The sequence below is a fragment of the Hyperoodon ampullatus genome (genome assembly GCF_949752795.1).
Source record: "Hyperoodon ampullatus genome assembly, chromosome: 9".
Taxonomy (NCBI): Eukaryota; Metazoa; Chordata; class Mammalia; order Artiodactyla; family Ziphiidae; genus Hyperoodon; species Hyperoodon ampullatus.
Genome location: NC_136922.1, coordinates 90,175,048 through 90,202,929, shown reverse-complemented (window position 1 = coordinate 90,202,929; position 27,882 = coordinate 90,175,048). Strand labels below are relative to the sequence as shown.

The 27,882-nt window shown below is 39.9% G+C and overlaps 1 protein-coding gene across 1 annotated transcript in view; it reads right to left on the bottom strand.

The window, feature by feature from the left end:
• LRGUK (leucine rich repeats and guanylate kinase domain containing) overlaps positions 1-27,882 on the bottom strand; it is a gene marked incomplete at both ends in the record, with an annotated part of 121,658 nt that overhangs the window by 53,533 nt on the left and 40,243 nt on the right. Inside the window, 5 exon segments of the mRNA XM_079711855.1 lie at positions 9,907-10,026; positions 15,265-15,371; positions 16,896-16,982; positions 18,748-18,828; positions 24,183-24,326. Of these exon segments, the coding sequence (XP_079567981.1) occupies positions 9,907-10,026; positions 15,265-15,371; positions 16,896-16,982; positions 18,748-18,828; positions 24,183-24,326 (539 nt within the window).

The window sequence follows — 27,882 nt, the reverse complement described above, 5'->3', positions numbered from 1 at the left end:
ACTTGTTACTGCAGATATTTAGGCAGAGGCTTGGCTGTGAGCACATCCAAATCCAAGCACATTTATAGCATGCCATATTGTTAGTAAGGGAACTCTTTCACTGGGTGTCCACAAAAGCCCAGGTATTCCTAGGGCATTTGGTAGGCAAATTAAATTGGTCCCAATGCCCAATGCAAACATATGGCAATAAACTGCTGAACACAATTTAGGAGATCACGAACAGAGAAGATTCCAGCACGTACTGTGTCTGAGTATCAAATTCCAGGAAGCCACTACTCTGTCCACTTTCCAGTAACTGCATACCACTTTCTAATTCATGCCATTATCACCTGTCACTATATCCTAACCAGTCTCCTCATCTCCAGCCTTCCCTCCCCAAGCCCCCTCCCAAACTGCCCACAGGGGACACTTTCTAAAATGCAGCTGTAATCATGACACTCCCCTGCTTAGAGACCCCTTATGATCAGACCCGTCTGTTTTTCTGGTCTTCTGCCATCTTCCTCCATGCTTCAAGCTTAGCCACACTACAGTGTACTTTCAGTGAATCAAATGTGCCAGGCTTCCCTGGTGGCGCAGTGGTTAAGAATCCGCCTGCCAATGCAGGGGACATGGGTCTGAGCCCTGGTCCAGGAAGATCCCACATGCCGTGGAGCAACTAAGCCCGTGTACCACAACTACTGAGCCTGTGTGCCACAACTACTGAAGCCAGCGTGCCTAGAACCCATGATCCGCAACAAGAGAAGCCACCACAATGAGAAGCCCGTGCACTGCAATGAAAGAGTAGCCCCTGCTTGCCGCAACTAGAGAAAGCCTGTGCGCAGCAACAAAAACCCAACGCAGCCAAAAAACTCAAATGTGCCTGTTCTTTCTGCCTGGATCTCAGGCACCCGTCCCCCCCAGTCTCAAATCTCACATCCCACTTATCTTTTATTTCTCCTGTCACAGAGGCTCTTTACTTCCCTCATCATAGCACCCATCAAACTGTCTTGTTAGCATTTACTTATCTAATCTCACAGTAGAGTGTAAGCTGCCAGGAGGGCAAGACCCATGTCTGCTTGTTTTACAGTTTTATCACTGGTACAATGCACATGGATGGTGCTCAAGAAACACTGACTGAAGGAATAAATAAACCATTCTACTAGTCTGTCACACCTGTATAAAGAGACATTAGATTAGATGGCACTTGGGGAGCTATAGCTCATACCATCTCATTTAGCTAAAGAGCTGCAGGCTTTTACTTTACCGTATTATAGTGCTAAAAATAAAATATAGTTAGTAGTCAACATCATGAAAAAGGTCACACAAATAGAGACTGCTATAAAATAGAGATCTAAGGAAGAAGTATACCGTTTTGCTTTCATGACTATTCAGATCACTTTCAAGGCCTTAAATCTGGAAGATGAACAGGCGTGCAGGTATTGTTTTCTGTTTCTCTCATTACCCAGCACTTTTCTAGGAAGCCACTGATTTGTATGGTACTATTAAGATTGGAAATAAATGGAGAGACTCCGAAGGCAGTAAATGCCTATCTCTAGGCCACTTATAACTAATACAAGTAAAGAAACAACATCCAACCTATTTCTAAAACCTAGAACAAATAGTAAAATCAGACCCTTGAACAAGAGCACAATCTCTCAGCCACTCCAATATTTGTTATACCACCGAGCCATGATTTTAATATTTATATACCGGGATATGCAACTTAGCATGTGAAAATTTCATTGAATGTCTTGGACTTGGGTGAATGCAATTTAAAAAGGAAGACAAAATGCTGGGAGAAAATGAGATAAATAGGAGGGAAAGAAAAGATTCAAGCAAATGGCAGAGAAATGAGACTGTATTCAGGCCTTTTTTTCCCATTTAATTAAAAATCAATAAAATATATGTTGGATAAAGAATAAAATAAAAGAAAATTTAAACAAGAGCAATCACCAGTCCCTGCCATCAGGAAACTTGCACAAGCCTCTTAGATAGCCTCATCCACCAGAGGGCAGACAGCAGATGCAAGAAGAACTACAATCCAGCAGCCTGTGGAACAAAAACCACATTCATACAAAGATAGACAAGATGAAAAGGCAGAGGACTAGGTACCAGATGAAGGAACAAGATAAAACCCCAGAAAAACAACTAAATGAAGTGGAGATAGGCAACCTTCCAGAAAAAGAATTCAGAATGATAGTGAAGATGATTCAGGACCTCAGAAAAAGAATGGAGGCAAAGATCAAGAAGATGTAAGAAATGTTGAACAAAGACCTAGAAGAATTAAAGAACAAACAAACAGAGATGAACAATACAATAATTGACATGAGAAATATACTAGAAGGAATCAACAGCAGAATACATGAAGCAGAAGAACAGATAAGTGACCTGGAAGACAGAATGGTGGAATTCACTGCTGTGGAACAGAATAAAGAAAAAAGAATGAAAAGGAATGAAGACAGCCTAAGAGACCTCTGGGACAACATTAAACGCAACAACATTCGTATTATAGGGGTCCCAGAGGAGAAGAGAGAGAGAAAGGACCTGAGAAAATATTTAAAGAGATTATAGTTGAAAACTTCCCTAACATGGGAAAGGAAATAGCCACCCAAGTCCAGGAAGCACAGGGAGTTCCATACAGGATAAACCCAAGGAGAAACACACCGAGACACATAGTAATCAAATTGGCAAAATTTAAAGACAAAGAAAAATTATTGAAAGCAGCAAGGGAAAAATGACAAATAACATACAAGGGAACTCCCATAAGGTTAACAGCTGATTCTCAGCAGAAACTCTACAAGGCAGAAGGGAGTGGCATGATATACTTAAAGTGATGAAAGGGAAGTACCTACAACTGAGATTACTCTACCCGGCAAGGATCTCATTCAGATTTGATGGAGAAATCAAAAGCTTTACAGACAAGCAAAAGCTAAGAGAATTCAGCACCACCAAACCAGCTCTAAAACAAATGCTAAAGGAACTTCTCGAAGTGGGAAACACAAGAGAAGAAAAGGACCTACAAAACCGAACCCAAAACAATTAAGAAAATGGTCACAGGAACATACATATCGATAATTACCTTAAACGTGAATGGATTAAATGCTCCAACCAAAAGACACAGGCTTGCTGAATGGATGCAAAAACAAGACCCATATATATGCTGTCTACAAGAGACCCACTTCAGACCTAGGGACACATACAGACTGAAAGTGAGGGGATGAAAAAGATATTCCATGCAAAAGGAAATCAAAAGAAAGCTGGAGTAGCAATATTCGTATCAGATAAAATAGACTTTAAAATAAAGAATGTTACAAGAGACAAGGAAGGACACTACATAATGATCAAGGGATCAATCCAAGAAGAAGATATAACAATTATAAATATATATGCACCCAACATAGGAGCACCGCAACACATAAGGCAACTGCTAACAGCTACAAAAGAGGAAATCGACAGTGACACAGTAATAGTGGGGGACTTTAACACCTCACATACACCAATGGACAGATCATCTAAACAGAAAATTAATAAGGAAACAAAAGCTTTAAATGACACAGTAGACCAGATAGATTTGATTGATATTTATAGGACACTGCATCCCAAAACAGATTACACCTTCTTCTCAAGTGTGCACGTAACATTTTCCAGGATAGATCACATCTTGGGTCACAAATCAAGCCTCAATAAATTTAAGAAAATTGGAATCATATCAAGCATCTTTTCTGACCACAATGCTATGAGATTAGAAATGAATTACAGGGAAAAAAACGTAAAGAACCCAAACATATGGAGGCTAAATAATATGTTACTAAATACCCAAGCAGTCACTGAAGAAATCAAAGAGGAAATCAAAAAATACCTAGAGACAAATTACAATGAAAACATGACGATCCAAAACCTATGGGATGCAGCAAAAGCAGTTCTAAGAGGGGAATTTATAACAATAAATCCTACTTCAGGAAACAAGAAAATTCGCAAATAAACAACTTAACCGTACACCTAAAGGAACTAGAGAAAGAAGAACAAACAGAACCCAAAGTTAGCAGGAGGAAATAAATCATAAAGATCAGAGCAGAAATAAATGAAACAGAAACAAAGAAAACAATAGCAAAGACCAATAAAACTAAAAGCTGGATCTTTGACAACATAAACAAAATTGATAAACCATTAGCCAGACTCATCAAGAGAAAGAGGAAGAGGACTCAAATCAATAAAATTAGAAATGAAAAAGGAGGGCTTCCCTGGTGGCGCAGTGGTTGAGAATCTGCCTGCTAATGCAGGGGACACGGGTTCGAGCCCTGGTCTGGGAGGATCCCACATGCCTCGGAGCAACTAGGCCCGTGAGCCACAACTACTGAGCCTGCGCGTCTGGAGCCTGTGCTCCGCAACAAGAGAGGCCGCGATAGTGAGAGGCCCGTGCATCGCGATGAAGAGTGGCCCCCGCTTGCCACAGCTAGAGAAAGCCCTCGCACAGAAACGAAGGCCCAACACAGCAAAAATAAATTAATAAATTAATAAACTCCTACCCCCCAACATCTTAAAAAAAAAAAAAAAAAAGAAATGAAAAAGGAGAAGTTACAACAGACACCGCAGAAATACAAAGCATCCTAAGAGACTACTACAAGCAACTCTATGCCAATAAAATGGACAACCTAGAAGAAATGGACAAATTCTTAGAAAGGTATAACCTCCAAAGACTGAACCAGGAAGAAAGAGAAAATATGAACAGACCAAACACAAGCAATGAAATTGAAACTGTGATTAATAACCTTCCAACAAACAAAAGTCCAGGACCAGATGGCTTCACAGGTGAATTCTATCAAACATTTAGAGAAGAGCTAACACCCATCCTTCTCAAACTCTTCCAAAAAATTGCAGAGGAAGGAACACTCCCAAACTCATTCTATGAGGCCACCATCACCGTGATACCAAAACCAGACAAAGATACTAAAAAAAAGAAAATTACAGACCAATACCACTGATGAATATAGATGCAAAAATCCTCAACAAAATACCAGCAAACAGAATCCAACAACACATTAAAAGAATCATACACCATGATCAAGTGGGATTTATCACAGGGATGGAAGGATTCTTCAATATATGCAAATCAATCAATGTGATACACCATATTAACAAATTGAAGAATAAAAACCATATGATCATCTTGATAGATGCAGAAAAAGTTTCTGACAAAATTCAACACCATTTATGAAAAAAACTCTCCAGAAAGTGGGCATAGAGGGAACTTACAACATAATAAAGGCCATATATGACAAACCCACAGCAAACATCATTCTCAATGGTGAAACACTGAAAGCATTTCTTCTAAGATCAGGAGCAAGACAAGGATGTCCACTCTCACCACAATTATTCAACATAGTTTTGGAAGTCCTAGCAATGGCAATCAGAGAAGAAAAAGAAATAAAAGGAATACAAATTGGAAAAGAAGAAGTAAAACTGTCACTGTTTGCAGATGACATGATACTATACATAGAGAATCCTACAGATGCCACCAGAAAACTACTAGAGCTAATCAATGAATTTGGTAAAGTTGCAGGATAAAAAATTAATGCACAGAAATCGCTTGCATTCCTATACACCAGTGATGAAAAACCTTAAAGAGAAAATAAGGAAACACTCCCATTTACCACTGCAACAAATAGAATAAAATACCTAGGAATAAACCTACCTAGGGAGACAAAAGACCTGTATGCAGAAAACTATAGGACACTGATGAAAGAAATTAAAGCTGATACAAACAGATGGAGAGATACACCATGTTCTTGGATTAGAAGAATCAATATTGTGAAATGACTATACTACCCAAAGCAATCTACAGATTCAATGCAATCCTTATCAACTTACCAATGGCATTTTTTTACAGAACTAGAACAAAAAATCTTAAAATTTGTATGGTGACACAAAAGACCCCAAATAGCCAAAGCAGTCTTGAGGGAAAAAAACGGAGCTGAAGGAATCAGACTCCCTGACTTCAGACTCTACTACAAAGCTACAGTAATCAAGACAATATGGTACTGGCACAAAAACAGAAACATAGATCAATGGAACAAGATAGAAAGCCCAGAGATAAACTCACGCACCTATGGTCAACTAATCTATGACAAAGGAGGCAAGGATATACAATGGAGAAAAGACAGTCTCTTCAATAAATGGTGCTGGGAATACTGGACAGCTACATGTAAAAGAATGAAATTAGAACACTCCCTAATACCATACACAAAAATAAACTCAAAATGGATTTGAGACCTAAATGTAAGAGTGGACACTATAAAACTCTTAGAGGACAACATAGGAAGAACACTCTTTGACATAAATTACAGCAAGATCTTTTTTGATCCACCTCCTAAAGTAATGGAAATAAAAAGAAAAATAAACAAATGGGACTTAAGGAAACTTCAAAGCTTTTGCACAACAAAGGAAACCATAAACAAGATGAAAAGACAACCCTCAGAATGGGAGAAAATATTTGCAAACGAATCAACAGACAAAGGATTGCTCTCCAAAATATATAAACATGCAGCTCAATATTAAAGAAACAAACAACCCATTCCAAAAATTTGCAGAAGACCTAAATAGACATTTCTCCAAAGAAGACATACTGATGGCCAAGAAGCACATGAAAAGCTGCTCAACATCACTAATTATTAGAGAAATGCAAATCAAAACTACAATGAGGTGCCACCTCACACCAGTTAGAATGGGCATCATCAGAAAATCTACAAACAACAAATGCTGGAGAGGGTGTGGAGAAAAGGGAACCCTCTTGCACTGTTGGTGGGAATGTAAATTGATACCAGCCACTATGGAGAACAGTATGGAGGTTCCTTAAAAAACGAAAAGTAGAATTACCATATGACCCAGCAATCCCACTACTGGGCATATACCCTGAGAAAACCATAATTCAAAAATAGTCATGTGGGCTTTCCTGGTGGCGCAGTGGTTGAGAGTCCGCCTGCCGATGCAGGGGACATGGGTTCGTGCCCCGGTCCGGGAAGATCCCACATGCCATGGAGTGGCTGGGCCCGTGACCCATGGCCGCTGAGCCTGCGTGTCTGGAGCCTGTGCTCCGCAACGGGAGAGGCCACGACAGTGAGAGGCCCGCGTAACGAAACAAAAAAAAAAGTCACGTACCAAAATGTTCATTGCAGCACTATCTACAATAGCCAGGTCATGGAGGCAACCTAAATGCCCATCGACAGATGAATGGATAAAGAAGATGTGGTACATATATACAATAGAATATTACTCAGCCATAAAAAGGAACGAAATTGGGTCATTTGTAGAGACGTGTCATACAGAGTGAAGTAAGTCAGAAAGAGAAAAACAAATATCGTATATTAACACATATATGTGGAACCTAGAAAAATGGTACAGATGAACTGGTTTGCGGGACAGAAATTGAGACACTGATGTAGAGAACAAACGTATGGACACTAAGGGGGGAAAGCGGCAGGGGGGTGGGGTGGTGGTAGTGGGATGAACTGGGAGATTGGGATTGACATGTATACAGTGATGTGTATAAAATGGATGACTAATAAGAACCTGCTGTATAAAAAAATTAAATAAAATTAAATTCAAAAAATAAATCAATAAAATAAACAAGAGCAATGACTTGCCCCTGAGGCTGTGCTTTGGTTTCATCATTTGTTTTAATTAGAAAGTTGCTGCATATAATAGTAGTACTATCTGACTTTCTCAATGCTTGAAATTAGTAGCTACCTAATACCTTTTCTTATCCAGTGATATGCTCTCTGATCCTTGCTTTGGTGAATGATGTGGTATTGAACAAGCCCTGACCTCTGCCCCCATGAGGGTGCCCGTGCACGGTTAGGCAAGGCTTCTGAGCCTGTGAGAGAGGTGGACGCATGAGTGTGGGGTATTTATGGGTGTCTTTCCTCTTGCCACTAATCCCATCCAGAGGAGAAAAACAGCAGTGGCAACGGTAACAGTATAGGAGCAGGAAGCTAATTTTAGGATTATGTTTTGTCATCTTGTGCCTCCACACAAACTGCATATGATGCTAACTAAGGTCTGAGTCCCCGACCAGATTACAAGTTTCATTAAGGCACGGGCCTCACCAATCTTGTTCCCACTGTATCTTCAGGAGCTATCACATGGGAAGAACTCAATAAATATTTATTGAAAGAATGGATGAACAAATGAATGAATCCCTTCATCTCTCCATGTATCCATCAGTGGAGGCTGGGAAAAACCACCTATGCTTCTTACCACAGTTATTTCCCACTAAATTTTGCACATAATACCATTAATTCATTCATCCATCCATTCACTCAATCACTTAGTCTTTCATTTAGCAAATATTTCTCTTGCATTTATTAAGTTCCTGGCCTTCTGCTGAACAATGAGAACTCAGTGGTGAGCAAAGCTGACATTGGTCCCCACCCTCATTGGGCTTACAGTCGAGCAGGGGAAACAGGCATTAAATACATCATCCCAAGCATGACAGATAGACATTCTAATAGGGGAAAAGCAGGATTTAATGAAAATGAACATTGAGGGGGCCTATCCAGGTGAGAATGTTGAGGCCACTGGATCAGAATCTTGATGATGAGTTAATAAACACCTCTAAGAGCACATCTGGCCCAGCGTGCCTCAGAGCGCATATCACAAACAAATATGAAGGATAGGCTATGAACCATTTGCAACAGAATTGGTGTCAGAGATGTGAAAGGACTTCTAACCAGGGAAAGCTTTGGTTTATGTAAGTCTTTATGTAACCAAAGTCTTCAGCAAAGCTTTGGTTTGCTGAAAGGTTCCAGGTTTACACATTAGCACGATAGTCAGGATACACCTTTTTGCCCTAATTTGATCGTCCATTCACTGTGCTCCACTTATCTTTTGAAACAGGTTCAGTACCGCTGTATGAGCATAATGACACTCTGTACTTTTTAATTCTGATATTAAGTTTTAATTTATTTTGGTTGCTTCAGGGTGTTTAGAATATATTAATGAGTAAATTATTCTATAGTATTTGTATTCTAGAGTTGTTCGAATGAGGGATGTAATTTTAGATCTCTAGATAACTGGACCTGTTTAAAATAGTATTTACATTGTTTGAATATGTGTAGCTTAAGGGAAGGAACCTGTATGCAACAGCATTAGAAAATAATTAGCATTTCTTTTTCTTGCTGTCCTATATATCTTTGCAGTCACATTCTCAGCTCACTGACAAACATCACTTATCTAACAGTAATGTCTTTGCCATACGTAAAAAAATAAAAGAGGAAACCAGTTTAAAAGGTCACAGCAATAACTAAATCTGAGACCCAGACACCTTTAAAAAGTCTGTAAATCCAGCTGAAGATTTTCTAGGATGGTTCTAGTCTTTTGGATATATTCTGCTATTTTAACTGAGTCATTAGGGAACCACACAGCAAAATATCTGCTCCAGAAAACTGAAAGTGTATTGAATGCTAACCTGAAGGAAAGGAAAAGGAAATCTTTTGCTGCCATTTCTCTTTCCTTCCTTCTGAAATATGCCTCAAAAGAGAAAGATCCGCGTGGAAATAAAGCAGCTGACATGCTGGCAGCGTGAGCTCCAACAGAGATTAGGAGAGGCTGCCACTGGTGCACAGACCCACCCACCATCATCACAACATTGGGATTCATGCTGTCACACCACATGGCAAGAGGAGGAGCCCGTGTTCCAACACCACGATGCTTGATTACAACCACGTGTATTTTCAAACCTTGGAGCGTGATTTCGGCTGTCACTGAATTAAGTAAAACATTTGGAGGATTAAAGTAAAAAAAAAAAAATACAGTGAATATCACAGTGTAATAACTGGCAAAGAAGCTCATAAGCCTTCTATGTACATTTTAATGGCCAACATTAGCAATATCCGACATTTTACAGCCTTACCAGCCAATAAAGAAACTTACCCGTATCTGAAGTAAGCACTGAACTGTCTGCAGAGGCGGTGAGCGAGTTCTCGTTTACCACATGCTTGAGGACCAGCTAATACCAACATGGGATAAGGGGCGTCCAGACTAGGAAGGGTGCTGCAACAGGGCAGAGCAGACATGTATATTAATGCATCCAGTGTGTAAAGTGTCCATGTCACAATCACAATTAATCCAGTAATCCAGCATTTGCTATATGTAGACACTCTATGGAAGGATGGTCCTACTTTCAGAAGCAAGTCGACTGCAAAATAGCAAAAAAATTTACCTTAACAAGATTTTTTAAAGGAAAAATATGGTAAGAGATATTAATTCTTGGTTGATAAAGTATTCCCCCCCAAGAACTTCAAAATGAAAGAAATAAGACTGCCCTCTGAGAGGTAAACTTTAACATCTATATCTATCGAATTAGAACACAGATGTGAAACTAACACAACTTTGTAAAGCAATTATACTCCAATAAAAAAAAAGGAATACTCATGTGCAAAGAAAACAGTAATCACTGAAATTTACCTGAGCAGTTACTATATGCCAGGTGCTATTCTAGGCGTCTTACATGCATTACCTCATTTAATTATCACAGGAAGCTAATGAAGATGATTCTATCATTATCCCCACTTAACACATAAAGAAACTGAAGTACAGAGAGGTTAATTAACTTGCTCAAAGTAACAACTAATAAGTAAGAGCTGATACATGAATCTCGGCATGGCTTCTGGTCTAAAAGACCAAAGGACTAATTTATATAAAATCTCTTGCAACATGCAGAGCTGAAGTGTTTGGGTTCCACTCAAGACACAAATTCTAGAAATATGGAATAAAATATAATATTTTGAAAAAAATCACGGTTGAGGTATAGATTCTGTGAAGAATGGGGGCAGTGCAGCATAATTTTTCAATCTCTCTGAATACTCACAGGAAAACAGAAAAACTTGGGAACAAAAGCCCATTGGAAAACGTGGATAACAAACCAGATGAAAAGACACAAACCTGCAAGACTTTTATGGCACTGGAAGCTGGGCAAGAGGAAGAAGCAGGAAGCAATGGGCAGTGTCTGAGAACAAGGGAACCCCAAAACAATGGGTATCCAGCAGAAAGCAGGCAGGTTGAAACTGCAATGTCCAAAAGCCTACACGTGAATGCTCATAAAAGCTGTATTTGTAGTAGCCAAAAACTGGAATCAGCCCAGATGTCCTTCGATGGTTGGTTAAACTAATTGTGGTGCATTCATACCAAGGAATACTACTCAGCAATACAAAGGAATGAACCATTGATATATTCGACAGAGGCTAAGTTTAAAAAAAAAAAAAAGTCAACCCCAAAAGGTTATACATATACGCTATGATTCCATTTATATAGCCTTCTTGAAATGACAGCATTACAGAGAAGGGGAACAGATTACTGGTTGCCAAATGTTAGGGAAGATGAGCAGGAGGGAGGTGGCTGTAGCTATAAAAGGGAAGCAAAGGGTTCCATGTGACAAAACTCCTGTATCTTGACTGGAGTCATGCTCATATGAATCTACACATGTGATAAAATCGCATAGAACTAAATGTACACAGGAGTACATGCAAAACTGGTGAAACTTGAGAAGGTTGGTGGCTTGTATCAATGTCAGCTTCCTGGTTTTGATATTCTACTTTAGCTAAGCAAGATACTACCACTGGAGGAAACTGGGTGAAAGATATCTAGAATTTCTCTGTATTCTTTCTTTTTTTTTTTTTTTTTTTTTTGCAATACGCGGGCCTCTCACTGTTGGGGCCTCTCCCGTTGCGGAGCACAGGCTCCGGACGTGCAGGCTCAGCGGCCACGGCTCACGGGCCCAGCCGCTCTGTGGCATGTGGGATCTTCCCGGACTGGGGCACAAACCCGTGTCCCCTGCATCAGCAGGCGGACTCTCAACCACTGCGCCACCAGGGAAGCCCTCTCTGTATTATTTCTTACAACTGCATGTGAATCTAAAATTACCTCAAAATAATTTTTTTAAGTAATTAAAGGAAAAAATTTTGAGAGAAAGTGACAAATATTGAGGATAGGCAAAGGAGACCTTCTTCCTGAAGAAGAAAACCAAAGCTAAGGAACAAATATTAAAGACTGTCATTCAAGAAAACCTTTCTGAAATTAAAAAAAAATAATAACACTATACAACATACCTGAGAATATTAGCCTAGAACAACTGGGCTATAAATGTTGTAACAATAATACCAAGACATAGTCTAGTAAAATTACTGGACTTAAAAAAAGCTGGGGGGATTATGCAGCTAGAAAAAGAGAACACATGATTTATAAGGGGAAGAAAATTAAATTGTCACCAGTTTTTTGACAGCAATATTTTGCACTAAAAGAAAATGGAGAAACCCTTATAATATTCTCAAGGGAAAAAGTGTGAGCCATGGACTTTACATATAGCAAAAATGACTTCCAAGTGTAAAGGGCAGAGAATATTATCAACATGCAAGATTTCAAGAGATACTGATTCCACAGCTCTTCCTAAGGAATCTGCTAGAGAACAAGCTTCATACAACCAAAATGACTCAAGAGGAGGCATCGGTTGTAAGGGCTGGCAGTGAGCAACAAATATGCCGTTACCCAGAAAACTAAGACTAAATGACAGCACAGGAGAAAGTATAGTGTGTGATGGATATATGTTCTGACAATATAAATACAGTACACTATTTTTAAAATGGAGTGATTGATGCTTATATAAAATATATACAGTAGGCAAATTCATAGAGACAGAAAGTACACTGGAAGTGACCAGGGACTGGGAGTAGCAGGAAATGGGGAGTTACTGCCTAATGTTTACAGAGCTGCTGTTCGGGCTGATGAAAAAGTTTTGGAAACAGATGGTGGTGATGGTGGCACAACACTGTGAATATAATTAATGCCATTGAACTGTACACTTTAAAGTGGTTAAATTGGCAAATTTTATGTGTTTTTTATATATATATATATTTTTACCACAATAAAAAACAATGGGGGAATGGTTAATGGGAGGAACATAGGCAAAATATGTTTTTCATGTTTTCAGTAATTATTACTTCTGGTATTCTGATACTGTTGTGGTGTAATATGGGACTTTAAAAAAGAGCAATTACGGGATATTCTAATTCCATCTTCCTCTGTGTCTTTGGTGAGGGAGAAAAGGAGATACAGATGTAACAGAGATGAGATTAACTAACAGCTCAACTATAGTCTTGAAATTGAATTGTACCAATACGAATTCAGGAGGTGTTTTACCATCTAGCTATAGATGGATCTATCTAGATACAGATTAGATAGATATAAAAGACTGAAGAGATGTAATAGGTAGGTACAAATAGGCAAGATGGGTGGATGGATAGATAGAAAGAAAGAATAGATACATGGATCAATGAATGGAGGGAAGGAAGGAAGGAAAGAAGGAGGGGAGGGGAGGGAGGGGAGGGAAGGGAGGGAGGGAGGCAGGGAGAGAGGGAGGGAAGGAAATATATTCCTAGCTCTGTCCACTAAAAGACCTGGAAACAATGATCAACCCAGTGCCATGTTTGTCTCTAGCACCCACATTATGATTGGGAAATACCATTTCTCACTGAAACAAGCCAGGGCTTCTTGGAGAAATGGCTGATTCCAGAGTTTGGACAGGGCTTGTACAAGATCAGCCCAGAGAACATTGTCATAGGTGAGAGCAAGAAAGCTATCACTGACTACCAGGCCAGAGTCAAGGTTCTGCCGTGTCATTTCAATATTGGATCCTCACCCCAATCCCGCCAGAAGAGGGGACAGTGATTCCCCAATATCACAGCCTAAAAGTCCCAAGACCAAGAGTTAGGGTTCCTGACTCCTGGGGCTGCCAGGGAGCTGCGTCCTGACCCAGAGTGGGCAGGGCAGGGCACCCCTGCTCCTGCCTCCATGAGCTTTTCAGAGTGAGCCCTGCTCTATCCCGGAGCATCTGGGGCTGCTTGGCCATTTGCTCTTCTCTGCCTGACAGCCAGAAATGATCCAGAAATACGTGTTTATCAGACGTTGCTGTAAATTTCTTTGATACATATTTTTATATAAATGTACCCTAAAGCATGAAACAACTAGCAATCTCATAAACTAGAAAAGAAATACAATGAGGACATAAATGCCCTTCTTTTAAATCAAATGTGCTTTTCCAGATGTATGCAAATAAATGATAAATCATCTCACCTAGAGAGCTACCATAAATATATAAAACTGTCAACGGGGCCTCCCTGGTGGCGCAGTGGTTGAGAGTCCGCCTGCCGATGCAGGGGATACGGGTTCGTGCCCCGGTCTGGGAGGATCCCATATGCCGCGGAGCGGCTGGGCCCGTGAGCCATGGCTGCTGAGCCTGTGCATCCGGAGCCTGTGCTCCGCAACGGGAGAGGCCACAACAGTGAGAGGCCCGCGTACCACAAAAAAAAAAAAAACAAAAAAAAAAAAAAAAAAAAAAACAAAAAAAAAAAAAAAAAAAAAAACTGTCAACGTCTACATTATTAAATTACATGTAAAAAATCATACCCTGGATGCAAAATAAAACATTTTCTCTCTGTGGGAAACCAACTGTGAAGTACAGGAGCAGACCACATGAAGAAGAGAAGCCATTTATAACCAAGAGATTTTACAAGGAATTTTAAAACGCCTTTGGGCATTGATAGAATTTCTGTATTATACTTATAGCGTAAATGGCCATCTGCTCCAACAGACTGTTTAAAAAGATATGGAGAAATCCTGGTAAATCTGTCTTCGAACTCAGAGGTGAGAGATTCTGTTCCTGTGTTCAACCAAGCTGGGTGACTTCTCCCTGCTAGGCTGCCTGGGGCTCAGGGCAATCACTGTAAAGACTGTTTCGGGTTTCCCTTAGGTGAAGAGGGCCTCCTTCTAGGGATCTCTAATGTATAACCTGCGGTCTTGGGTGCTCTTTGGCAGGTATCTAGCATTCACACACAGCTAAGGAGAAACTGACAATGGACAGAGATCATCACAATTCTCTGTTAATGAGTCTAAGGTCTGTGGTTCTATCCTACAGCAGAAAAGTTGGCAAACTTTTTTTCTTTTTCATTTCACCATCTTATGTCACAGGCTAGCCACCATTCAAGGGTCCAGATGAAAGAGGGAAGTTGAATCTACTCATCGCCACACTTGGGAAAATGCCAACAAGTGAGCCCAATATTCAAACATGTGATGATAATATGCTATACCTGAGACTACACAGCCTGTCAAATAAAGACCTGATCCCCTCCCTCAGAGAGGTGAGAAAGGAATGGGTCACAAAATAGAGGGCTAGGGAAATGATGAGGTTGTCCTGTGCTGGCTACCCCGAGTTCTACCCAAAGGGTCCCTAAGGAATACCTGTCAAAGATCCTCTGTGGCTGCATCATGCTGTTGAAAACATGGGTCATGTGATCTTGGGCTGCGACCACTTCTGGGGGAGGGTTGTACTTATTCACTGCCGCGACCTTTTCCGGAATTAGAAATGCAAAGGGAAAAGAAAAAAATTCATTTTAAAAGGAAGACAAGCCTTAGATTTTCTTTAATGAAATGTCCTAGACATGCGACCAGGAATCTGTGTTCTGTCTTCATGTCTACTCTAACTTTCCTAAAACCTAAAGAATAATAATTATTTTAAAGTATTGAGCTGGAGTCCCTTGGTCACCTATTTCTTTATACTCCCTGGTTTGAAAGGAAAAACAAAATCAAAACCTCTAAAGTCTAAGATGACCGTTAATATAGTAAACATTTCAACTTTTAGTATGAAAAGAAATAAAATTCATAGTTCTAGATTCCAGGTAGTTGTTACTGCAGAACTTTTCCTCATGCCATCATGCCAAGAACTATTCCTATAATCTCAAATTCTACTAAACCTCCCCTCTTTTAGTGTAACTTTCTCTTTTCAAAGATATGGGCCTGGGCTTCCCTGGTGGCGCAGTGGTTGAGAGTCCGCCTGCCGATGCAGGGGACACGGGTTCGTGCCCCGGTCCGGGAAGATCCCACATGCCGCGGAGCGGCTGGGCCCGTAAGCCATGGCCGCTGAGCCTGCACATCCGGAGCCTGTGCTCCGCAACGGGAGAGGTCACAACAGTGAGAGGCCCACGTACCGCAAAAAAAAAAGATATGGGCCTTTTCCCCACGATGGACAGTTCTCTGTCCCCCGGCTATTCTTGTCTACCATACCTTTATCTAATGCATGGTTTTAAATGTTATTCCTTTCGCACAATGTTAAAGGGAAAGAGAAATCTAATAAGTGCCTTAGAGTGAGAGAATGATAACAGACTAGCATCTGTAACTATTTTTTAACCAAAATTTCAGAAAGGCATTTATGAACTGGAATATCTGCCTCTTTGCATATTTATACCTGCTTTTTCATTCCCATCTCAAATTTGCATCCAGTGTAAGAAACCCCTCATTAGTGGAGATTTCAGCTGACACCAGTCACGACAGCATCACAAATTAGCTTCCACAGGTATGGAAGGGGCTGGCAGGTGCTAGCATTCAATGTCTGGTTACTCTCAACTTGTGTCCAGAAGAATCATTATCTTAAAGAGTAGAATAAAGGATTTAAAAATCAGAGTATTGATTTAGTTGAGTCCTTTCCGATGATGTGGTAGAATGACATTATAATTCACTTCATTATTAAGTGAACTTTTAGAGTAACACAGATAGGATCACACACCCTCCAAATATGATAGCTATCATCCAAACTAACTGTCGGCTATACTGCTGCCAGCCTGTGTACACGGAGGCTGCTTCTGTTTCCCACAGCCAGTCTCTTCTCTGTACCAAGAGCAGGGCTTTCACTGCATGTGTGTTGATGCTCAGCTCTGCAGAGGGTTAAACAGATCCTAGGACAAGGAAACGCCCCCTAAATAATGAATGTACATATTGTTATGTAATCATTTATGGATTGTATTGGTCTTGCAGCAGGCAGCATGAGCTTTTGAGCCTATCAACTCATAAACACAGGAAATGATACGATTACATACCTTTTCTTCCACTTTTATCTTCTTCTGATCTAATTCTGTTAATCGAAGTAGCATAAAGATTACGAAGGAACAATAGTCAGATTTTTCCTGTTTAAAATGTCAAGAGGGTTAGTCAGTTACCTTCCTTTTCCACTAGCAGTCTACTTTCATGAGCTTAGGGCTTTCACCTACTAACGCTGTCATTCACTCATTCACACACACACACACACACACACACACACACACACACACACACACACACACACACACACACACACACACACACACACACACACACACACACACACACACACACACACACACACACACACACACACACACACACACACACACACACTGCATAGGTCTTTAGGGCTTTCACCTACTAATGCTGTCATACACACACACACACACACACACACACACACACACACACAGGTCTTTACATTTTCAGCTTACCAGTCCCCTTATATTAACAACTCAAATGCAGACTGTGCCTTGTAACTTATAAGGCTTTTCAAATGGGTGATCTTATTAATCTCCCTGTGAGATAAGCAGGACAGTTCTGATTATCTTCATTTCTAAAGAGAAAAACAACTAAGGCTCGGAGAGGTGAAGTATTTCATCTAAGGTTCTATGGCCAGTGATCCAAACCCTATCTTCTAATTCCAAAGAGTTTCATTAATTTCTCATTATTTATTACTTTGTATTGTTTTATATTAATTTGTATCATTAATTATGAATTTGTTTTACAATAATAAAATATTCATTTATAGAAAAACCTCCATATTACTCCCTATCATCTTCTGTGTTAGGATTACCTGCCTTTTAGAAATATAATTACAGTTATTTTGTATTAAGAAGCTACATCTCTTTGAAGGGAAAGATATTAAGTGGGTGATGCGTTTTGAGGATGAGAATATACATGAAATGAATATACAATGGTACCTTTTGTGTACTTCAAACTGCAAATGTGGGGGAAGTTTATATATAAATGAGTTAACATGTGAAAGGGTTTGTGCTATTTATTTATGCAAACACCTAGATGCTTTTTTATGGATCTGCAACTGGGAGGGATGGCCACTTTAAACCCTTTCTTTCCCGGGGATGCTTTTAAACTGCCTGCCACTATTCTCATACCAAACATTGTTTTTATTTTTAGATCTTATTTTTCATTTTTGATTTTGATTTTTTTGCCGGCCCGGACACGTTTCTCAAGACACACACAAAAAGAAACGTACTCAGAGATACATACAAATTCAAGAGTCTATGGAAAAGCGAGTGAAGGATATAGATAGAAAGGGGAATGAATGACATATGCACAAAGAGGGAGGGACAGAGTTGAGGAGAAAGAATCTATCACTGGGGGGGAAAAAAAAAGAGAATCCTGAAAAAGTCTGAAAGTTTGATATCCACAGGTGAAGAACCAGTAGGAAATATATGATTTTTCTCTATAATCATTTTACAATGCCAATTTTACAACAATCCCCAGGTGAATTTCTTTAAGTGTCTAATCTTAGACTTTCCCGTTATAAAATAGGAACCACGTTCCGTCTACACCTCAGGCATCGTGCATTCGTTCACGTAAAAGGACGTTACTCTACAATCTCAATAGTTCCTGCCTGAAAATCTTTATTACCACCCAGATGAGTCCCAAATGACCACACAGAGTAGGCAACCAGTATTCAATTTCAGGCTGTACATACACCTATGGTGGTACATAGGTGCGACTTTGCTTACACCTTCGAATAGAGAATGAAGATAAACACACCTTATTCACATTCCTGATGTTCTATCAAAAGCACTTCATAAAGAAGAATTTCAAGAAAGTCCTCATCCCTCTCCCCTGCCCCCAACATAAAGGATGTCTCACCCGAATTGGATTTCTTAGAAGATTGAGAACTCGAAGGAGACGTAGGTTTTCAATGTATTCTATTTCACCCAGCTCAGCAATCTGTTGAATCCAAAAACAAACACACACACACAATATAATCAACAGACTACATGCACCAAGACAACAGAGAACATAATATAAGAGGAGCTACTTTGGATCCTTTAAACTCAACTTGTTTTAAAAATTTCTCTTGTGACTATCCAGCTTTTTTTTTTTTTTTTTTTTTTTTTTTTGGTGGTACGCGGGCTTCCCACTGCTGTGGCCTCTCCCGTTGCGGAGCACAGGCTCTGGACGCGCAGGCCCAGTGGCCATGGCTCACGGGCCCAGCCGCTCCGCGGCATGCAGGATCCTCCCAGACCGGGGCACGAGCCTGCGTCCCCTGCATCGGCAGGCGGACTCGCAACCACTGCGCCACCAGGGAAGCCCTATCCAGCTTTTTAATGAGAACTCCACAAAGCTACACAGGACAAGGGAATTATTGCATGTTCCTTCAGTAAATGAAAACTCACAGCCACATTTTCTTTTTTCCTCTCTGGATAGAGAACAGTGAGGTAGATGTTCCTCATCTCACCCACGTTTATCTTAAGGCAGAAATAAGATAATACAAAGAATCAGAGAAACTGCAAAAAATGCACGCAAGGGCTACATGCTTCTCCCCATCACTATTCTGCCTAGGCTCCAGCTCCCCGATCTCCCTCCCCAGCACTGCTTCTGCTGGTTACTGTGGTTATCTGTGACTGGGGAAGCCTTCTTACTGCATGTACATGTGTAGTTCTATCATTTTTTCAATGACATAATTGTTTTAAGAAAAGGTAAACATGGGAGATTGTATGACATATTTCTTGATGTGAATGTTACATGACTATTCACCTTAAAATTCTTTGCTAAACTGTACGTTTATGTGTTATACACTTTTTGTATAGGTAATGTTTCACGACTTTAAAAAGTAAGAGGGAAAAAGGTTGCTTGATAGTTCCTTAATTTGAGCAGGGATAGAGCTTGGGTGGCAGCAGGCCTGAATTCTCCACTAAACTAAAGACAAACAGTTTTCCTTAAATGTCCTGTAATTAGCATAATTATAATCTTATTTCAGATGGAGATGCTGAACTTTTACAAAAAATTAATAATCACTTTTTCATTTCTATTTCTCCCCAAGTCATTTCTGCATGCATGGTAAGATCACTCCAACAGCAGAGTCACTAATAGTTCCTGAGTTATCCAACCACAAAATGCAGTTGAAATGTAAGCTATTCCCAAAGCTAAATCAGGGGAGGAACACATGTCCCATGTTCTAAGGATGCCATTTTCAAAGACACAATATGAAAGGCCAATTCCGAGTTACAATATACAACCTGCACACATTAATCTGGTTATAGCCATGTTATGTTTTTTCCATAAGACGACTAGACTCTCCATTAAACTGCCATTTGGATCATCTACAAGATAAAAGGATCAATTTTTAAATATTGCGCTATTTGGGAAGGTGGAAGAGTCACTTTGGTTCACAGTGCTCAATCAATCAATAGATTGATTCCCCTCTAGCCTACAGCTCTTGTGTTTGGACCTAACACAAATATTAGGAGGAGATGTTTCCTCGCAGCCAACACGTCTCACCAACGCATCCTGGCCACGTGCACTTGCAGACATCGCTGGTGGGAGTGGATGTGTTACACATGCATAAGCTATAAACAAACCAGCTATCCCACTTCAGGAGGTTAATACTGAAAAGATCATCAGACAGACAAAAATTAGATACGTGAGCATTCGGTCTAATGTTTTTGGTAAAAGTTTAAAATTTTCTCAATTCTGAAAAATTCCATCATTATGTGATTAAATGAGTCATGGCACAGTCCCACAATAAGAACATGAGGCAACCATTTTAGAAGATGGTAACATCGATGGTGCTTAACATGGAAAGATCTTGTAAATGCTGTGAACACTATGAATAGAATAATCACAGACTATGTAAAATATTATCACTAAGATGTCCGTTGGGATGAGCCAGTCTTTTGAGAGTCAAATGAGAGGAATCCAGCTCCCCTCCCAGTCCTTTCAAAGGTAGGATGAAGTGGGTAAGGGCAGAGAGGAACACACGTGGAGGCACCTGGCTACCAGTGCCCATCTCTGCTGAACTGGTGAAGTGCACCAGGCACGGACCATCCTGCGTGCGCCGCCCACCCCGTCCTGCAGACCTCACCCGGCAGCAGACCCACCCTCACGTCTTCTCTCTTCAAATGCCGAGACCCAAGGCTGTGTGTGTCACAGGCGATCACAAAAGGTGTACAGACACAACACCCCCAAACCACCTAAAGTGAAACACTGCCAGAAAGATTTTATTTTGAAAGGAACTTCAGCCATCTGATGCTGAGAATGTCATACCAGCAGCGCTGATCCCCGGATTCCAGTCTACCCTTCTTCCCTGACCTCCTCTGCCCCTGTTGGCTACTCCCCACCAAGCAGAAGCCTCTCAACTTCCACTATGTCGGGAGAAGTTGGCTCCCCCTTCTTTGACATTTCCTTTTAAGCCATGCTCTCCAAGCCTAACCATCCAGACCTAAAGAGGCCTGTTAAGTTTTTTTTTTAAATACATGCTAGAGGGCTTCCCTGGTGGCGCAGTGGTTGAGAGTCCGCCTGCCGATGCAGGGGACGCGGCTTCGTGCCCTGGTCCGGGAAGATCCCACATGCCGCGGAGTGGCTGGGCCCGTGAGCCATGGCCGCTGAGCCTGCGCGTCGGAGCCTGTGCTCCACAACGGGAGAGGCTACAGCAGTGAGAGGCCCGCATACCGCAAAAACAAAACAAAACAAAACAAATACATGCTAGATAGATAGAGAGATGAAATAATGACACTAAGTAAGACTCAGAGAAGTAAAACAGCAGTCTCTATGTAACTCCCAGACCAATATTTTGCTTCTAGAAGAAAAGGCTGAGGTTGTGATAGAGTTAACGTTTTGGGGGATAAGTTTTAAATGATAGAAATGACTTAAAATCTAACAAGGATTGTAGAATGGAGAGTGACAAAGGCCCCCAAATCACCAGCTCATGATGAATTTGCAAAAACACTTAAAAGAGATGTTCAAATGATCATGTGAAGCGACGGCAATGTTTCAACAGCTTATACCAAGTAAATAATACTGATAAAAGTGCTCCCAATAAGATAATATTCCTAACATCAAGTTAATCATATGAGAAGCAATAGCTATGTTATGTTTCTCTTAAATGATAAATTTTCCATCCTTGATATACAGTATTCTCAGTAGTGCTAGAGAAATCTCTGAGGAAATCTTTGGATGGCTCGGCTTACAGAATATTTCACATACTGTTGGTTGTTCCCCAACCTTCCCAGCAGGGAGTGAGGGAATTGTGCCATTGTTATGGACCCAATCGTTGCCAAAGGATCCCTCCTTTGGAACGTGTGGCCACTTTTTTCTTTTTTAATGGAGTCTCTTCAACATTTGAAAATTATAAACTCTGTTCTTCCCTAATGATCCCCCTTTTTTTCTTCAACTATTTCAAATGTAATTTGAAAAGTCTCCTGGAATGGAAGAGAACACCATACTATTCATGAGGTCTTTCTAGACCTGTGCTACCCAATATGGGAGTTACTAGCCCTATGTAGCTACTTACCACTGGGAATATGGCTAGGATAAATTCAAATGTACTGTAAGTGCAAAATACACAATAGATGTCCAAAACATAGTATGAAACAACAGAATATCTCATCAATAATTTTTATAAACATTACATGTTGAAATGACAATATTTTGGATATATTGGGCTAAATAAAGCAAAAAATTAATTTCACCTGTTTCTTTTTACCTTTTTATTGTGGCTACTAGAAAATTTAAAATGACACATGAGGCTCACGTTATATTTAAGCCAGAAAGCACTCTTCTAGATCATGACAACACCACACACTTTTCTGAAGGGAGGGCCATTAGCATTTCATTTAATGTATTAGCCTGCAGGGTTAAGAACACTGACTCTGGAGGCAAATCATTCTGTTTGAACCCTGGCTCTGCTATCCGCTGGATATGGTATAACTTTGGACAAGTTACTTAACGTCTCTTTACTCCAGTTTCTTCATCTGTAGAATAGCAATAATAATAGGGTTATAATGAGTATTAAATGAGATGATATATGCAAAGTGCTTAAAACAGTGCCTTGTGCATAAATACGCAATGCAAATCTCTGCATTATTTTATGACTGTAATTGTCATTATTATTACCATTACTCCTTTTCCTAAATCCTGAGATGCACTGAGTTGAAATGTAATGAGTGCATTCTGCCGTTTGAACACCACCTGTAAGTACCTGCAAACCATTTTAATGGCCATTTCATGAAAAAGACACTAAAACCATATGAGACAGAGATTGTACTGACTTCATAAGACAGGTGGGACTGTGAACAAAAGTCACCCACTAGAATTAACCTTAGGAGTTAACAAACAATTTAATACGCAAGTCAAGTGAAAATGAGGAGGAACAGTTTTTGCCTGTGATTAAAAATCCACTTCTTCCCAGACCTAAAGATTGCCTCCTTTTCTTGATTTTTAGAAATCTAACAGCTAATGGAAGCTCATTGGAGAAAGAGTCATCAGACCCAGCTGTTAAGCACCAACACAGCCGAACAGAGAAATATCTCCACAGGAACGCATCTCACTCCAGCTAGGATCTATGTCTCTTTCAGGGTTAGCCAAAATTTTCATTTTCAAGAAGAAATAACCATTCGTCTTCCTTATGAAATCTTTCCCCAAAATATGAAAAAGTACTCGAGATGAATAAAATCACAATGTAGATCTGATTGCATAAGAGGTGAGTTATAGGTACCAACTTAATACACCATGATTAGGAGCACAAATGCTTTATTAAAAATAAATGTAATTAAGAGTGAAAGCCAATTGATATAACTGGTGAAGCAATGTGTACATTAAGCCAGATAGGGTAATTTGAGTAAGTCCAATCCCCAACTCATTCGGGTTGGGAATGTACCCTATTGTTACAAATAGGATATAAGAATTCACTTCCTGTGTCTCTTCTCATTAAATGGGGCACAGGCAACACCAGCCTGAACACCAGCCTGAGGCTACTCTCTTGTCTCTAATTTCCCTCCTCTGACACGTCAGACATTCCTAATGCCATCTTTCTACCCCAAATTTCACACGAGTATATCTACTTCACAAAGTCATGTGCACCTGGTTGCAGTTTAAACCTTCAAAACAATGTAATTAGGAATCTTCAAAAATTAAGAATTAGTACTTATTTAAAAAAAAAAAAAAAAAAAAAGCAGTCCTTCAACAGTTGCTCCAGGAGGTTTTCTAGAATAACTTTTCTGAGCTGGCACTGAATGTGACAGCACTTGAGAAATAATCATAGACACTAAAACCAAGACATATAAAGTATAATATGACATTACCTTATTATCCTCGAGGTTGATGACTTCCAAGAAGTCATGACTCTCTAAGCCTTGGAGGCTACTGATCTGATTGTGGCTCAGATCCAGGATCTGCAGGACCCTTAGGTCATCCAAACCTGTGATCTCCTCAATCTGGTTATTGCTCTGAAATTGATAAAGTACACTTAATGTCCTAAAGGGAAAAGTGTAATGACAAGTTTTCGTCCTGGGTACTGCCCCAAACCTCTTAAAATCAGTAAGACATTCTTGTCCCCCTCCCATTCCCATCTTTCACCTCCCTAAACACATATACATACACCCCAGAAAGAAATCCCAGTCTTTCAGCTGGAAGACTCAGAACATAATATTTTCACTAGAGGTAAAGCAGATGAATGTTTGAATCAATAGGAAAGACAAAAGCTAGGTAGTATAAGCTTTTGACATCGCTAACCTCAAGCTTAATGGCAGCATAGCTCCAAGCTTATCTTTAGAAATGTAAATTTAATGCAATTCTTTCATCACCATCACAGAAAACCACTTGAATACTGTAACTCCCACATACACTCTGTTTTCAGAAATATTCTGAATATAATCACCTCATATCATGAGGACTGTAGTGGTCTGGTACATGCCTCCACTTATTCATGCTCTTGTACAGTTTCCACCTCTTGAATCCAGGATAGACCTATGACCTGCCTTAACCAAAAGAATATGGCAGAAGTGTCCCGGTTCCAAATCTAAGACTTAGGAAGGTCTGGCAGCATCTCCTCTTGTGTCTTGGAGCCCTAAGCTGCCATGCAAGAACTCTAGCCACTCTGTTGGAGAGAATCTACGGAGAGGTCACCTGGAGAGGAGCCCTGAGACTAAACAGAGAGGAGAAACCCAGCCATTGCAGCATCCTGGCTGAGCCCAGCCCCCAGCCAATCTGCTAGCTGGACGTGGCAAGACCAGCAGAACCACCCAGCTGGGCCCAGCTCAGATTACAGAACTGCTAGCTAATAAATGGTTAACTAATAGAATTTCTCCACGCCACCACACTTGGGGTGGCATGTTCTACAACAATAGATACATAAAAAAAGTTCTTAAATAATTCACGCTTAAGCATCTTCTTAGACAATACCATGAAACAGAGAAAGATATAAGACTTAAACACTGTTCTTTTTCCCAACACCCCTGTACCCATAACAACAATTTATAGTGATAACAATAATTTGTATTTTCTTTTCTTTCTTTTTTTTTTTTGCGGTAGGCGGGTCTCTCACTGTTGTGGCCTCTCCTGTTGCAGAGCACAGGCTCCCGATGCGCAAGCTCAGCGGCCATGGCTCATGGGCCTAGCCGCTCCGGGGCATGTGGGATATTCCCAGACCAGGGCACGAACCCGTGTCCCCTGCATCGGCAGGCGGACCCTCAACCACTGTGCCACCAGGGAAACCCAATAATTTGTATTTTCTTGTACATTTCCCAACATTCTCAAAATTCCTTGGGTTCTTTAGCCTTTGAGGTATAAAACTATGCCACAGTAAAGTTAAACTTTGAGAATCACAGTAAAGTGTAATTTTGAGGTTTCAATTAATGCCACATTATACCCATCCTTAAACTTTTTTTTTGGCCACACTGCGCACGCAAGATCCCAGGTCCCTGACCAGGGATCGAACCTGTTTCCCTGCAGTGGAAGTGTGCAGTCCTAACCACTGGACCACCACGGAATTCCCCCATCCTTAAACTTTTAAAACTTTTACTAAGCATTTTAGAACTAAAAAATTAAATTATAGTATTCTCTACCATCTATAATATTTTTCCTGGTACATGTTCCCAATGTATTTAATGGTAAGAGTTCATTTTCACTCAACTTTTCATAAGATTTCACTTCAATAATGAGCAGGGTTTATGTTCATTAGTATAATTCTATGGCTGTTTAAAATATATTAATAGAATGTTGATAATCTATAAAACTGAATGATAGTACATGGGGGTTCATTAAACTATTCCTTTTATTTTTATATATGTCTGAAAAATTCCATAATAAGCAAAAATACTCATAACTCCATTTGCCTAAGTCAAATTTCCTACGGTTCAAAAAAGTTCTAGAAAGTGTAATAGAAAGGGGAAAGAAAAAAACTACAGTAAACTGAACATAATATCCTTATTAATTTAACTTACTGAAATAAGACCTCAATATCCTATTTAAAATATACCCACAGATCAAATTTATGTATAATACACCTCTTCCCCAAAGACCTTTGAAGTGCTGTACATGTGGAAGATGAACTGTAATTCTTCTTTAGAGCGTCCCTTATGGCTTTCAAAGTGGTAGATGCACAAGAGCAGATTGAGGCATAGAAAAGTTTTATTAGATAATCTATGGTCAAAAAAGAAAGCAGAACTGAGAAATATTACGAATCAGAATTTCCGAGTCAAAGTTATCTAGTAAAACCCTTTATCCAATGATGAAAAACTGATACATCTCTTCTCAAAGTGCACGTCTAGTGCCTGCATGAACAGTTCTTCTTGCTTGTTCTATCATGATTAGCAGGGAGAAGGGGGTCTTTAGAGAGAAACTAAAATGAAATGAGAAATATTCTCAATCTCCCAAGTTGGGAGGGAAAAAGAAAATGGCTTTTACTAAGACAAAATGATTTTTGAAGTTTGGAATGTATTGTCCTTACTTGCTAAAGGAGGTGGTTGACAGAGCAGACCATAAGTGAACCACATTTCCCCCTAATATTTATGGTAAAAGTTGATGGAAGAGGGACTCCCCTGTTGGCACAGTGGTTAAGAATCTGCCTGCCAATGCAGGGGACATGGGTTCGAGCCCTGGACCAGGAAGATCCCACATGCCGCGGAGCAACTAAGCCCGTGTGCCACAACTACTGAGCCTGTGCTCTAGAGGCCGCAAGCCACAACTACTGAGCCTGTGTGCCACAACTACTGAAGCCTGCGTGCCTAGAGCCCTCTTGTTGCTTTGCAACAAGCGAAGCCACCACAATGAGAAGCCCGTGCACCGCAACTAGAGAAAGCCTGCACGCAGCCACGAAGACCCAACACAGCCAAAAATAAATACATTTATTACAAAAAAAAAAAGTTGATGGAAGAGAATTAACAATTGGTTTGTATAGTGAATTGTTCTTTTTTCTCTAAATTGTAAAGTGAATTACTTTCAGTAGTAAACCAATTGGATTACTGATACCACAAATCTTTTAAAAAGTATTAAAAACTGCTGAAACAAATGAGTATCATTTTATTTTATGAATTTTATTAATATATGGAAAAGAAAACCTTATTCTCAAAAAGTTTAAGGAAAATGAATGATGGCATATTCTGTATTTTCTAGTTCATCTTGGGTGAGGAGGGTGGGGGTTGGGAACAATCCACCTAATCTACCTGGAGGAAAAATAAGTCTTTTATGCTTCTTCTAAAAGCTACTTGAGATGAAATTATCAACACAGATTATTTATTTAGTTATTGAAACAAAGTCTTAGGATGAAAGTGCTATGTGATGTCATTCTTAATAATCAGTTCAATTCTCATTCCCTTAAGCACACCCCCAATCTCTTTCCACATATCATGCTCCACTTAACGTTAATGGGAATGCCAATGGAAAAAGATATGTAAATAAAAGGATAAGGTTCTAAGAAGCTGCAAATTGAATAGAATATCCTGCCAATAATCCTTCAAATTATCATAATTTTAAAATGTGACTTTCTTTTATAATTTTTAAATT